The sequence below is a fragment of the Odontesthes bonariensis genome, chromosome 22 (genome assembly GCF_027942865.1).
Source record: "Odontesthes bonariensis isolate fOdoBon6 chromosome 22, fOdoBon6.hap1, whole genome shotgun sequence".
NCBI classification, from domain to species: Eukaryota; Metazoa; Chordata; class Actinopteri; order Atheriniformes; family Atherinopsidae; genus Odontesthes; species Odontesthes bonariensis.
In genome coordinates, this window is record NC_134527.1 from 13,957,390 (window position 1) to 13,972,848 (window position 15,459).

Here is a 15,459-nt window from a genome sequence, read left to right on the forward strand (position 1 = left end):
TGTTTTTAATCTCCTGCTCTTACTTCTCGTCCTGTCTCTCCTTCCTCAAGCTTCTTTCAACAGATTTTAAAACGTGTTTTATAACCATAGCGTCATCTGACAAAATCACCTTTGAAGTTACCTAAAGTCGATGCCTGTGCGTGTATTTTGGCTATATTTACTCATACGATGATCTCCCGCTGAGAAAGTTTGAAACACACACAACGGGTGTTGTGTGTGTGTGTGTGTGTCTCTTTTCCTACCGTGCCGGCCAGCTGCTGTTGTCTTAAAAACATTGGCACAGCATCTGCACTAAATACACACCAAACTGCTGGAGGAGCACTGTCAGCGTTTAGGTTGAAGTCATTTCCTGAGATTTTATAAAAGGAAAAAAACAAACAATTTGTTGGGATTTTGTTAGCTAAGGTTGGCTAATTTAATTAAAAAGACTTCTGTCGGCCCTAAGAACGGCGTATATTAAACATAAACGCAGATGCTAAGAAGAAGAAATCCCTTTGCTGATCCATCTTGCAGTAATGTCTTCCTCTGTTGTTTATGCTGTCTTTCAGTCTGTCTCTCAAAATGAAACCCACATTTTCTGCGTTGTGTTGAATGTCTTGCCTCCGTAATTGTCCTCTCTTCTCTGGAAAAGCTAGAGCTCCTATCTGGTGTTGGTTAAAAGACGACAGTCCACAAACCTGGCAGATCTTTGCACTGTGTTCAGTTAAAGTACACTTGACTTTTGAGTGCTCTGTAATAATGGTGTCACTCAAAAACAGTGGGTGGCATTATCAAACTGCTGAAAACGTAGCCCACATTTGTGTGGCTATCGGCCCATTTAGCCCAAGCAGTTGACATCAAGAATCAATCATTCTTCACTGTCTCCTATATTTATGTCCTCGGCAGTCTTTGCACCCACTTTCACTATAGATGCAATCACACAAAGGACCTCAGACACTTTGGGTAAAAGAGTCTATTTAGAACTAAACAACCCTCCTCCCTTACATCACTCCATGGACATTTGTCTTCTCTTTCACTCTACGGAGGAGAGGGTAAACATTTGGAAGTGATTTTTCCACTGGCCTTTCACTTGTTCCACCTCTTCCTGTAAGTTTACCCTCTGTTCTGCGAAAAAAGACTGCAGATTTCCCACAATATGCAGCTCGCAGCCACGAAAAACAATGAAGTCTGGACTCCAGAGAGTAGACCCAGGCTGCCAGCCGACTTGGCAATCTTTTAATTTGGGTTAATTGCACTAATTTCATTGAATTTATACATGTTTAGTGTGGATTAAAGTAGTTTAATTATGCCTTTCCCTCCAAAAGAAACCTTAACAAAGTTTATGGAAATGTCATTTGAATCCATTTACCTATCTGAGTGCGTTTTTTTTTTTGTTTTGTTTTTTACTATCACATAGGTTTATTAATTTCCTTTTATATCCTTATATATATATATATATATATATATATATATATATAAAATAAACTTTTGGGTGGGTACACAAAAGGTGACGGGGCACGGGAGAAAAAAAAACTGTTTAGCTAAAAAAACATTTATGTATTCGATCGTGATGTATGTTGATAACTGAGGTCCAAGCAGAGAAGTTGCAGGATGTTCAACCAGTGAAAAGGAAGCATTTTATGCACATGTCATGTTTTCAAGTGCTCACCGATATCAGCAAACTTGTCATTCATTCATCATTAACTCTTGTGGTGTTTTGATATTTAAAGGAAAAAAGAGCAGTTTAAAGAAATTTGTTTTAAGAAGCTGAATTTTCATGCTCTATAAAGCCCCCCCCCCCCCCCCCCCCCCCAAATTTCTCTCCTTTCCTCCAACACACCAATGGAATGTGACCAACATGACAGTCTCAGTGTAAATGCATTGCCCAGGTCGGTTATTTTACCGATTACTTCTATCTGATTTGCATGCACTCAGTGAGCCAGATGAATGTGCTATTTACTATGTTTACGCCAGCCGTCTCCCGCTCGGACGGCCTAAGAATTTAAGTGCAGTCTCTATAAAGTGGCATGTGAGGCCGCTGAGGGAAGAGGACCACCAATCATTTCTAACTAAACAGTCTACATAACCCCAGACCTGGATTCTGGAGTGTGCTCAGGAGCAGAGGCTGTTTCAGGCCGGTTTGGTAAATACTTCAGACATGCTTAAGCTTTTCTTACTTTATCACGAGGAAGCAGAACCAGGTGAGCTCCCGAGAAAAGCATCAGAATTAGTTTTTTTTTTTTTTTCTTTTAGCTGCATTTCAGATAGAAATCTGCAGAAACTTGCAGACCTCATGTGCTTTATGCAAATGTGTGTGCATGTTTCTGTTGGCTGGTTTAAAAAAAAAAAAAAAATTTAATGTTCCCAGCTTTGATCTCGAATGCATGCATTTACCTTCTGGAACTTTTATTACGGCACCTACTTTTTTACAGTTCCACCAGGGAACCTTTGTTTCTTTACCTTTCCACATTCCCCATAATCCCCCACTACTATGTAATCAAAAATCCCAAAATGATTGACATTTTCTTCAGAATCACCAGTTCATTTGATTGAATTGGCCAGGTGTATTCTTTTGTTTGTAAGAGTGTAACTTAATAACTTAATCGGGGCTCTAGAATAAAACCACCAAATCTGCACTGATTAAAAATGAATAATCATCTCCACTCCTCTTAAACTGACAAGGTTACGTTTAGGGCAAACTTGTTACTTCAGTCTGTATTTAGAGAGAAAAAGAATGACCTTTTGGTGCTTGATAACTCTGAAACAGTGAATTGCTCCCTGCTTTACAAGGTGGGCTTTGATACAAATGACAGCTCTTTCATCTTCGCCAAGAGCAGCCAAGGGTAAAGGTAGACCGGAGACCTTAACTCTGTTCGCTCCTGATGTGAAAGCCAGTTGTTCCAGTAAGGCAGTTCATTGCAATTACAGACCTTTTGAAAAGTAGCCCACACAGTTGTCAACTGTCAGCAACCCTGACAGTAGCAGTGCTAAAGGAATACAACTGACTATTGTGTCTCATTTCCGCTGCTTATTTTGATTTCATAATCAACATCTAGAGTGGGCAAGTGGCTGTTAACTTATTTATCCAAGGTCTGCCTCTGGTATTTTAATCTGATGGGAAAGAGAAGCTTGCCACTGAAGAACTGACTGATTAAAGTTTCCTCCTTCATGATGTAATGTAATTTTGTCAAAGGGGAGTGTAAACAGGGGTTCCTCGAGTATAAACACGCTACAGTGATTATCTGAAATGCGGTCTTAATGTTGGACTTCACTGAGCGGTGCTTGGCTGTGGACCTCTCAGTGGATGCAGGTGTGGTGGGCCCAACTCCACTGGGCTGTTGCGTTGCTCTCTCTGCTTAACGTGTTCCACTGTTGACAGAGTGATTCATTTGGGCCTGAAGAGGTTGTTTCGTGAACTCATCTGAACAGCAGTGACGGTACCTGACTGTTTTGTCACTGTCAGTATAGGCTGCTGTGTGTGTGTGTGTGTGTGTGTTGCTAACCTGAGAGCTTTGAAGGTACCTGTGGAGTGTAACAAAATTCCAAATAATATCCTTTGCCTTTCCTTGCATGATGGGGCCGTCACTATTGCTATGGCAACAGTTCCCCTGGAGCACATCCCCTTTGTTTGGACTTCAGTTGTTCTCGATGCTTACGTGTTGCTACTTGTTGTTGAAAGTATTAAACCAGGTCGAGACCGTATAGAATTCCTGTTTGAATCAGTTTTTATGTTGAAGTTATTCAGTGCATTAGGTGTAATGCAAACATATTTCCATTTGTATGCTCCGATAAAGCATTTTCTAGATTTTTCTATCGATGTACAGTTGGCTCATCTGGTCGAGCAGATTAACCTTTATTTGTCCCGTGCTACACACCACCGATTTGCTGACCTGACTGCGTTGATATGAGATAAGACCCTAATTTTTATCCGATTTTAATTCGTAGTAAGTTCAGATGCTCTTGTAGGTTACATGATGTTAAAATGCGTGAACAAAATATAGTTTCTGTTTGGAGGGAATTTATTTGGTGTAGAATACCAGTTCAGTGCATTTATTTGATGACTTATGATGCATTGTTTAGTTTCTATACCGTTATATTGTCTTACTTTCTCCGTGCACAAGCATTCATCTGTATACGTGTCCATCCTCATGTGCGTGCTTTGTGATTTTGTGTGTGTGTGTACGACCGAGACTCCTTCCACTGGTATCATGGTAGGAGGCTGAACAGCTGGGCATTAAGCAGCTTTCACTGTCACAGAATCTGGACGCCCCATAGTCCTACCCACCCCCCATCCCGCCACTGATCTAGACCCCATCAGATGGCTGTGATAATAAAGTGTGCGAAGAAAGAAGGCGCTACCGCGGGGGGTTTCTAGCTTTTGTGTAGCTCACATAACACACAATGAACAGAGGATCTTCATCACTGTCGAACAATTTTGCTTATATTTCTCACTACCTCTATGTTTTTTTCATCTCTGTCTCTCTGTTACACACACAAACACACAGAGACACACACGCACACCCGCATCTCTGGATAAATGTGGTCACATTTGCCCATTGGCACTGGGCCATCTGTCACACACAGACTGAGGGATCCAGCCCTTATCCCAGCCACCAAATATAGTCAACTAGAGCAGCAGAGCACTCTGGGTCTTTTCCCCACCGTACCTACACAACTGACCTGGGTCATACACTCGCAGTACTTAGGGCAATAAAATGTGACTGTTACCGTAATGTGGTTGCGTAATTTTCTTGCAGACTTGACTCACAAAAGAAAAAAGTTGTTCACAACCTCCTGTGGGCTGTTATTTTGAAAATAACCTCTGATTTCCCATTTGCAACATTCAAGTGAGTCGTATCATTTTTGTCTTTGTATTCCAGAGTGCTGTCCGCTGCCTGTGGCATCCAAAACTAAACCAGATAATGGTGGGCACTGGGAACGGACTGGCCCGGGTGTACTACGATCCAGTTAAAAGCCACAGGTATGTTCCTGTGACACTTTCATTGATAAGTGCGGTATTGGTATATTTACTTTACTTTGATTTAAACCAAAAGCTATGGATGACAAATATGTTTTTTCTTTTTTTTGTGCATTGTATAATAAAACAAGATGTGATTAGTTGCATATTAATAAAACCCTGAATTTCATTGAAAAATAATAAAACGAAGATACAAAGATGTATGCATTTAGAATCTGATATCAATATGTTAAAGAAAAAGTTGGGACAAAGTTCATGCAAAGACGGAGAAAGTTCTGGATAATATCTGATAGAACATCTGATTACTAATTAGGTTTAACAACTGGTCACAAATGCAAGTTAAAATTTTACCGTGCGTAGAAAAGAAAAAAAGACGCCTTTCAGAAGCGCAGCTGCCCTCTTTGTATCCGAATTGATTTAAGATTAACTAAGGCAAAGTTTTAACTGTCCTGTTGTCTGGTTAATCAAAGTGTTAAATTCTTTTTGGAAATAATGGATAGTTAATCCTCCGCGTTAAAGAGGAAAGGGGTCATTCAGCTCGTTATCAGCACACAGTTCAAAGCCATTATTCGCCATGGAATAAAGCTGGATTAATGCACTTGGCATGGGTAACTTGCACATCTGGGGAGGGACCATTGATGCCATATAAACGCACAATACATTATCAGAATATAGATACAGGTTTTGGGCCAACATGTGCTGAAGTGAGGTTTCAGGGAAATTCGTACCTATTTTTGCAGGACAATGCCAAACTACATTCTGTATGTATTACAACAGAGTGGTTCTGTAGTGGCGGTAGAAGAGTTTTGGGTGTTAAACTGGCCTTTGGGAAGTCTAGGCTTGTCGCCTATTAAAACATTTGGAGGTTTATGAACTGCAATTCATGACTAAGGAGGCCTCGGAAAGCTGAAACCCTACAACTACAGCAAAACTAAAGCAGCTGGTGTGCTGAATTCTCAAACACGATGCAGGTTGTTAAAGGCAGAGGTGACGCAACACAGCGGTAAGACCTCTGCCACAGCTTTTATGAATCAAAGTCAAAACGTATAGCTTCTAAATCATTTTCAAGTCACTGGATGCTCACACCTCAGCTTCATTGAAATTTGGCGGTATCTTTATTCGTTGCTGTTAATGCTGGAAATGTTAGTAACTGAAAGCCACTCTGACTAAAAATGCAGATGAAGATGGCTAAAAATAATTGCATTCTCTAAGTTTGAAGATCAGTCCATTTCCTCTGTTTTAGTCAAGTCAAATACAATAACAGAAGAGTTCTCTATGATAAATGTATATAGCCCACATGTCCTGTATTTCTAGTGTTTGTAAGAGCAAAGAATTGTGAGAAAAGTCATTATTGAAGTCTCTTTAGTTAAGCTGCTGTACATGATGATGCAACGCTCAGCCTTTTGTTTTCTGTATCCCATCGTCTGCCTTTCAGGGGGGCGAAGCTGTGTGTCGTGAAGAGCCAGCGCAAAGAGAAACAAGCAGAGGCACTCACACAAGATTATATCATCACGCGTAAGTTCCTCCATGTCTGTACAACACATTCCAAATCCGCTCATTCTCAGTTTCGTAGAAGAACGATTTGTGTGCCACTTAATAAATTCATAGTATGCTTTTTCCACACATTACTGAAACAATCAAAGTGAAGTACCTCCCCCCAGTAGCTTTCAGTGGGTTGCCCTTCATAAGATAGACGGTGTTTGTTAAACATGAAGAAAAATGCTGACGACTTCACCGTGTTTGATGTGACAAGTGGAGCATGTTTCTTCTCAGACCGGTCCTGCTTTACATGCTGCATCTCTCTTGCTGCTCTATTTGTCTCGCACATATACACACGCAAATATCCAGACAGACTCCGTCTCATGCCGAGGGCTCTGCATGGAACGAGGGTTTGTTCAGGGCGTTCACTGGCCCATTAGCTGATGGAGTGGGGTTGTGGATTATTGAATCGACAGCCGTAGGGGTCTGTGCCACGCGGCGGCCATGTGGTCCCCTGTCACGCAGGAATCACGCAAGGGACAACCTCCTCTCCCACTTCTGCAGGCGTGATCTCCTGCTGAGCTGACCACACATGCACACACAAAACTACACCCCGACCTGTCATCTCACCAGCGCACGAGGCTGTCATCTCTTTTGTGCGTGTCTCACAAACCTTTGGCCCCCCCCCCCAGACTGAAGTCATGGTTCCACAGGAGCGGAGCAGCTGCCAATTCGGAGTCGCCGATTGGCTGCTAAGACCAAATTCAGATGCCACATATTGTTTGGGCTGTTGCAGCCTTTTCAGAGGCATCATGTGATTTCATCGCCACGCCAACAGGGTGTGAAGTAGCCAGACATTTCACTGCTGCAAGTGCCGAGTGACGCACTTGATGCCCTGGCACTGGAAAATTAGAAGGGACAGGAAGCAAGTGATGGCCCATTGAGAAAAGAGAGGGAATCTGTTAACAGTAACCTTTTTGCTTAATGTAGCATGCAGGAGGAGAATTAACACTGAACAGCGACAGCGCTCCTGAATGGAAAATCACTTTATCTAGCTCTTTACTAAAGTGTCTCTTTGTAACCCCTGAGGATAAGAGCAGAGCATACACACTTTCTAACACATATGCTCTCTCTTTCTCTCACACACACACACGCACTCTCTGACACCACTTCGAGGTCACTCATTCACACTTAATCACGCACCCGTTCTCTCTCACACTCATGGGTTTAAGTGTGGGGAGCCTTTGTTGTGATGGTGTTCACAAAAGTGTAAAAAATTGGCGGAGTGATTGTTTGAATATAAACGTGCTGACATTGCTTTACAAAAAAAATATATATATATATATATATAAGAAATGCTGCCAGAGATCAGCTGAGTGAAATATGTCTGGTCATATCCCTCATACTAATGCAGACAATATTCCTGCGTGGAATAAGGGCTGAAAACAAAGGCAGGCTGACGACTGGTTCAGCTGCTGATGCGACAACAGGACAGTTCCTAAATATAAACATTTTGAAAATAAGCATTTTAAACTGAGCGCTGCCAAAGTGCAGACACAGGTACACTGAACCAAAGCTCACTGCTTGCTCCTCATGAACTAGCACGCTAGGCTTCTGTGGTTTTCTCTCCCTTCGGTATGTTTCGTATCTCTTTTGTGCATGCAAAAGGTCTGCAAAGTTACCTTTTTAACCTTGTCTAGGTTCTACACACTGCATTACAATGTATTATGTCTTCACTCTGTAGACGATATGCAGCGCAAAGCTGTACAATCGCACACAGATGAACATGTCGGGGCCAGTAAAAGGGGCTCAGTGTCGCCCAATGGCCCCTCGACACGTGGACACGACTGCAGTTGAACAGCCGATTTTCCAGTTGGACAGAACTATTCTCTTCCAGGTTTTCATCCATGCTCAGGAAATGTTCTAGAGCAGTGACATGCATGAATGCAAACGTCCACAGTATCCTCTCCAGACTTCATGCAGACTCTCCTCACAGCTCCCTAGTAAAATCTCCAGAAGCTCACAAAGCGAGGCAGAAGTTCCAAATGAGGCTTGACATTATAATATTTTGGTTTATAAGTTGTGTATCATATGGAAAGTGTTCTAGGTCTCTTGTAAAGCTCCCGTTTCTGACTGTACAACTGGGGTGGCGGTTTTAACGTGATGTGTTTTTTTGACTCTGTGTGTCTGTAGCTCATGCCTTACCCATGTTCAGAGAGGCGCGACAGCGGAGTACACGAAAACAGCTGGAGAAGGACAGGCTTGACCCAAAGAAATCCCATAAACCTGAGCCTCCTGTGTCCGGACCAGGTAAAGTACTTTTTTTTTTTTTTTTTAAAGTTTAGTGTGCCTGGGAAACAACTTATGAGCAAAAAAAAAAAACAGCATTTCACGTACTGTGAGACACGAGCAATGACGTATGGCTTCAGTTGCGCAGCTGTTTTTGTTGTTGCATTAAGGGTCAAGTTTGTAACTGGGCAAAGGCGATATTTTCCTGGGCAGATGTGTGAGTCCACAGTTGTTGGTGTGATCAGTGTTATGCAATCCAGCTGATGTCGAGCTATAACGGTGCCCCACGCTCGGCCTCTCAGAGACTCACTGTAACCTGCTGTTGTTTTTTAACTGCTGGGACATGATGATACACTGGGGGCTTGGTCTGAAACCAAATCTTTGGTGTCTTTAAACTCTTACCATAATGTTTGCTTCCTTAAATGCCACACCTATGCATAATTATGAATACAGTCTTGCGCTTAGTTCCAAAAAGCACAGGTGCCAGACAACATTTCCCATGTCCCTGTTATCCAGCTGGCTCGCTGCTGTCGAGTTTACTTCTGTTTCTTCACTTTCCCTGTTTTTTCACTTACTCTTTCAGCACTATGTACTTGTATGTAACAATGTAATGGTTCCACAGTGCAAATGTTTCCTCAGCTCAAGGAAAAAATAAAAATAAAAAAAAACACCTGTAAAGCACGTAAGTAAAAAACATACAAACAGTGGCCATGATAACACGATTCTTTGCAACGAGTCTTAAAATGCAGGGGTGGCTCTGGATGAAAATACTGTATGCATTAAAAAAAATCTTATTTAGATTTAAATGAAGTTAATACTGCGTTGATAACAACTATAAGTTAGTAAAACCAAACCAAACCTTTGGTGAGTCAGATGCTGGAACTAGCAGGCCACGCTTTTGCATGGTCTTTGTAAATATATAAAAACAAGTTTCATTGAGGTTGAGAGAAAGGCACAACATTAAAATATAGGTCATTTTCATAAGAATAAGTTTGACTTTTGATAGCTAACCGGTGGTTTTTAGATTACAGACCGTTTTCCTATTGTTTACCTTGCGTGTGAAGTGACTTCACATAAGTGCAAGGTAATGCTTGGTGGTTGGCTGGATGCTTACAAGCAATGGAAAGATGTGCCTCTCCATCTCCAAACAGCCCCACTATGCAACTTCAGCAGAAAATCCTTGTGCCTTTTAAGTCTATGCGCATGTGCATATTTCATCCTGTATGTTTTAAGATGTTATTAACCGACCAGGAAGTAGGAGAATATCTTCCACCAAGTCATTTAAGTCCAAGATAGAAGTTCTGGGACAACAGCAAAGATATTAACCATAATTCATTGCTCTCTCGAGCAACTAAGTGACCAGAACATGTTTTCAGATGGCCTCTGTTTCTTGAAGTAATGGGAACATTGTTTTTGAAACAGAAAAAGAAAAAGTATAAATATTATCAGTGCAAGGTTGTTGCATAGATGCATTTTAATGATGGCAGATTTAAAGCAGCATTTTTTAGTTGTGCTGTTGAAGTTTTCTTTTCATTTTAAAGGAAACGCGTACTATTTGCGCAAGCTGACGCAATTTACTGAGGTAAAATAACACAGGAAGACACTAAAGAAACTCCTTGTTCCTCCATTAATCGACACCTGAATGAAAGAAAATCATTCTAGGGGCGTGGAGTGACCTGCTCGCCTCCACTCCACCCTTCTCTTCCTCGGGGTCTGCCTCTGGTGAGATATTTAGTAGACTCCTCAGTAGCCCTTGGAGCACATTATTACGGTTTGAGCGAGTTTGCAGGAAAGCCTGAGAGCTCAGACCACACACCGAAGTGACTTGACTTTCTTTTATTTTCCAACACTCACATTTGACAGCTGGTAGGCTACTTATCCCTCTTTTAGGCACAATCTCATTGCAAGTCATGTGATGAAGTGACCCGAGTTGTTAAAACACACGTCGCCGAACGTAACGGCTGCTGGTCGGTTAATAACGTCACTGAGAACTTGCGTCATAAATTCTCTGACACATATCGGCTTCATAAAGTCTGGACATTATGAACTGGGGACGGCCAGTAGACGGCCAGTATTTCACGGACGTTACAGGCGCAGCACTCAATGAGCATTCAATGATAAATGGGGAAATGGAATTTCTAACTTCCGACTGTTACAGAAATGAATGAATTTGGTGTTGAATGATTCGATTTAACCCTACAATGGGCCAATACAAAATACCACGGTTACAGTGAGTTGGTAGTGACTTCAGACACCCAAATGTCTGCTCTTAAGCACATGATGAAGTGCTTATTTTTTGTTTTTTAATTTTTTTCTGAACGTTTAACTTAATGCAAGAAGTCAGCCCAACCCTATCCTCGTGGAAATCAACAGTTTGTTGGGTTCACCGTTGTCAAGTCAATCTTCTTTTCTTTCTTTTCCGCTCGATGCCATTTTCTAGATGGTTCTGAAAATATACAAAAATCCTGAATTTCATGACCCGTGAGGTTGCTGACCCAGCTAAACTGAGCTCACAGGCCTGTTGACTGGTGAAAATAGCACACGCCGTATCCCATACATCTGGCATGTGAAAATCTTTTATGCCAGGTCATGTCACCGTCTGTAGAGTGTGGTAGATTATCGTAGATGGCATCATCTGTAACCAAAGCTGAGCCAGTAGCACTATCCAAGGCCAGTATCTCCCCACTGATCTCATGCAGGCTTAACGCTTAAGTAGGATTAATTGGTTTTTCACTTTCTAAGAAGATGTAACCTCAGAGAAATTTCCACGTGTATTTCCATTATTTTTTTCTTTAAGCCTTGAACGTAACTAATCCAATAATCATCTGCCCTTACAGGACGAGGAGGCAGAGTAGCAGCTCACGGTGGGACTCTGTCTTCATTCATCGTGAAGAACATCGCTTTAGATAAAACTGATGACAGCAACCCACGAGAGGCCATCTTACGTCACGCCAAGGAAGCTTCAGAAAACCCTTACTGGGTTGCTCCAGCATACAAGCAGTAAGAGAAACAAAGAAATCCTTCACACTTTGCTTCTCCAGATGTTTCTGACTTGCTCATTCACCATCCAGACGATCTGTCATTAGTGAACCACAAAGCACGTTTATATGACATTTGAAAAAAAAAAAAAAAATCAATATGTTATGTTTGGCCTGACGCAATCGTTCAAAATTAAGCCTCTTAAAATTAGACTAACACACACCCAGATAATGCAGTTGGGGACTGAATCACTCCTGCATGTGCACACTCAACTGAAATGAGCCTAGGTGCTCTGCACGGGCTCCAAAGTTTCCCCCTTTTTTAATCTTTTTGTAAAAACAGTGAAGTATAAGGGTATACTAATACACCAGTAAAGCTGGGTCATTCACATATTTTTCTCTTTCTTTGGCAGGCAGTTAAGTGCATCATAATGTTTGAAAATCAGCCCAGTAACTTGCGGTCGTTTAAAGCATTTTCAGGCTGTTGCCTGGTGCTCCAGAAAAATCATGATTTATTTATTTATTTATTTTTAACTGCGGCGTCTTCTGACAAAATCATTTCAATAACTAAGAGTCGACACCTCTGACATGAGTGCGGCTGTAGTTGCGTATGCGGCCATTTACCACAGAGAGCAAAGCAAGGATGCGGCGGGACGTCTCGGACGTGTTCTCACGCCATCCTCAGCACACTTCAGTCAGTAGCTCGATTCCCCTCCCGTGCAAATTTACTGGGACAAGTACGGTCATCCACATGACAAACTCGAGCTGTTACTAGCTTGACTCAACAGTGCATGTACCTGTGCTGATTGTGAAATGAGGACTGCTTCCTTATTGTATCATGATGGTACTTGAGTTCCTTCTTATCAGTGTGACACAAATGCTGAAAAAAAGCGATTTAGTTTTTACAGGTACACGCTTCAGATCAACATTAGATTAAGCTATGCAAGTGTGGAACATCCAGTTAGTACCACGTGTGAAAAGTAGGTCTAAATGGACTTTTTTTTTTGCTGATTTCTTATTTGCATTGGAACAAGTATGCACCATGAAGAAGTGCCACATATGACATAATTCACAGCCATGGCTAATTAGGACAACAAAAAACAATTATGTGCATATATGAGCGGTCTTAATTCCTGCGCGGTGTTCTGCTGAATGGAACTTCATGACAGTCTGAACTTCATTAGGCTTCATTTGATCTGGAACAAAAAAACGGTCGCTCTGACACTCTAAATGTCAAACATCTCATTTAATTCATGGCCTCACAGCTGGATAAATTCTTAGTTTTTTTTTTTTTTTTTTTTTTTTTACTGTTCATTGTCTTTCTCTCAAGTTGAGTGAAAAGACGAAACGATTAATCATCATTCTGCTTTGTCAATCCCTGTAGGACCCAGCCAGAGCCCATTTTTGAGGAGGAGTCTGAGTCGGATGAGGAGGCTGACAAAGAACCAGAGTGGAAGAAACGCAAAATATGAGACTTCAGCGGCAGCAACTCACTTACTAGGAGACAGCAGACAGGGGTGGGGTTTTCAGCCCGAGAAAAACGGAGGTAGTGCCCCAAACTTTGACCATCAGTTAAGTAGTTGAAATATAAAGTCTTTGTCCTCTCTCCACAAACACAAACACTTTAATTTATATGGCTCCGCATTGAGGGGAAATGTATAAATCCAATCTCACCATGGAGGCATAATGTAAATTTCTACCTCTTTATGTTCCTCTCAACCACTGGAAGATCTCGACTTTTTATGTCTGTTTTGATTGTGTGGAGTGTATTTTCATCATTTCCATTGTTGTCGAACCCCACAACTCCAGAGTTTGCTAATGCCTCATAAATCAGCTCCAGATTTTGTGGTCTGGTGCTGTTCATCACCATGAAGAAAAGCTTGCGAACAGTAAATTTGCAAAGAAGTAGTAAAAGTTTCAGCCGTTTTTATTTTACGTGGGAATGTTTTTAAGGCTCGATGGTTTTAAAGCTGTCCTTTTTTTAGGGTTGCGGTGAACAAATTTACTTAGCCGTTAATTTTTTTTTTTCAACACCACTTATTCCACCACCAAAATCTAAATAAAGGAATTTGTACCCTCTCGTCAACTCTTGATATATTTCATCCAAAGTGGAGTGGAGTCGGAGCTGTTTTACCTGCTGATCAAAGGCATGCCATTCCTGTGAGGCACTAGCTCAAACACGAAGATACGCTGTCGTCAGTCTTTCTCAAAACTGCTGTTTTTACTTTCTGCTTTGAAATTTTTATATAGGCTAAGTGCTAAATAAAGGAATCTCTTGCAAATCGCGTCAAATCCTGACGCTGGTTAATTATGGTTTTCTTTACAATGTTATTCTTATTGAAAATGACTTTAATGATATCACGAGGGAATAACGGAGGGAGCGTTCTGGTTGAAAGATCTGCTGGGACTTTGGAGTTAAGAGTTATTCTCAAGATGAATAATCAACTTTAATGCTCAGTCTCTTGTTCCAATGTTTTAGGGAGTTTTGGTGCCTTTCACACCCGGCCCATTTCCTGTCTTATCTTTGAAAATAAAAATGTTTTTATAGAAATCCCTCGATGACCCGCGTAGCGTATTGTCAAAAAAATATACTGACACAAGCACCCACAACACAGAGGAATAATGAAAGCCATGTTTGTTGTCTGTATGTTTTACTTTTCTCTGGAAAGCAACATCTGCTGATCATACATTAGTGTGAGCACTATTTGTCTTTCAAATGGAACTAGTTTGTTACTAGCTGGGTGCCACTAGATCTGCATCCTCCACCAAGGCCATTGATTTAACCTAACATTATCAGGGATCTGCCTTTGCCCAATCTCCTCCCCTCCACCAGCTTTCTTTAAATTCAGACCGGTAAATTGTAAATTGTGTGACTTTGCTGACAAATGATCATACACTTAGTGAAGGTGAAAGTTTTTTACCCTAGTTTCTGTCCCCACTGATATCTGATGATACCTTATTTATGAGAACTTAAGTCTTGCATGCCATATCTGTCATTTAGCTGATGTTTCTACTCTGTGACTTACGAGAGGGGAGAGACAGACGACCAGGCTTCACTTGCCAATGAAAATAACAAGAGGACTATTAAATGGTCTGTGTCTTGGCAAAAGCTCTGCAGCCATAAAAAACGAAAGCAAGACAAAGATGTTACCAGAGCAAATATGGAAGAACTGGAACAATGAGCGAAGGATTCAAAGCAGTTTAAGTGGAGAAGAGGGCAGCTTGCTTTCATGGCGTGAGGTTGATGTCATGCTCTTTTGGAGCTGCAGGAGGTGAAGAGAGGCTGCAGTTTGATTCGACAGCAGCACTAAGGTCGTCCCAGCACCACGTGACCAAGCAGCAGGCGGAAGAAATGCCATGAAGGTGGAGGCATTTAAAGGCTTAAAGGCAAGTCCCACTTGCAGAAGTGCTGGTGTTGTCGTCTACTCTGCCTCCGCTCACAGTATAGTGAAGAATTTGGTAGTTTTGTGCTGCTTAATGGATTGAACGGTGAGATTGAACAGATTCTCTTTAGCTGCTTCTCATTGCAGTCTGGGACAGTTGAGGCAAGAATAAAGATTTTGAGAATTTAGGACTTCAAGGTGACTCAAGTCTCGCAGACCATTGTGAATGTTACTTGAATGGAAGACATCTTTCATGTGTAGGTTTCATGCCCAAAAGAATAGTTGCAACAAGAAGATGCTTTAAATAGGATTTCCTCTTTACACTTACATGTCCACGTCCATAGCGTTGAAGGAGCGTCGTTCACTAGTGGGT

The 15,459-nt window shown here is 41.5% G+C and overlaps 1 protein-coding gene across 1 annotated transcript in view; it reads left to right on the top strand.

The window, feature by feature from the left end:
* Positions 1-13,789, top strand: part of wdr70 (WD repeat domain 70) — a 37,970-nt gene extending 24,181 nt beyond the window's left edge. Inside the window, exons 14-18 of the mRNA XM_075456066.1 lie at positions 4,860-4,960; positions 6,393-6,472; positions 8,630-8,746; positions 11,563-11,725; positions 13,088-13,789. Of these exons, the coding sequence (XP_075312181.1) occupies positions 4,860-4,960; positions 6,393-6,472; positions 8,630-8,746; positions 11,563-11,725; positions 13,088-13,175 (549 nt within the window). The 3' untranslated portion in view covers positions 13,176-13,789. The remainder of the gene's footprint in view (positions 1-4,859; positions 4,961-6,392; positions 6,473-8,629; positions 8,747-11,562; positions 11,726-13,087) is intronic.
* The last annotated feature ends 1,670 nt before the right edge of the window (positions 13,790-15,459 follow it).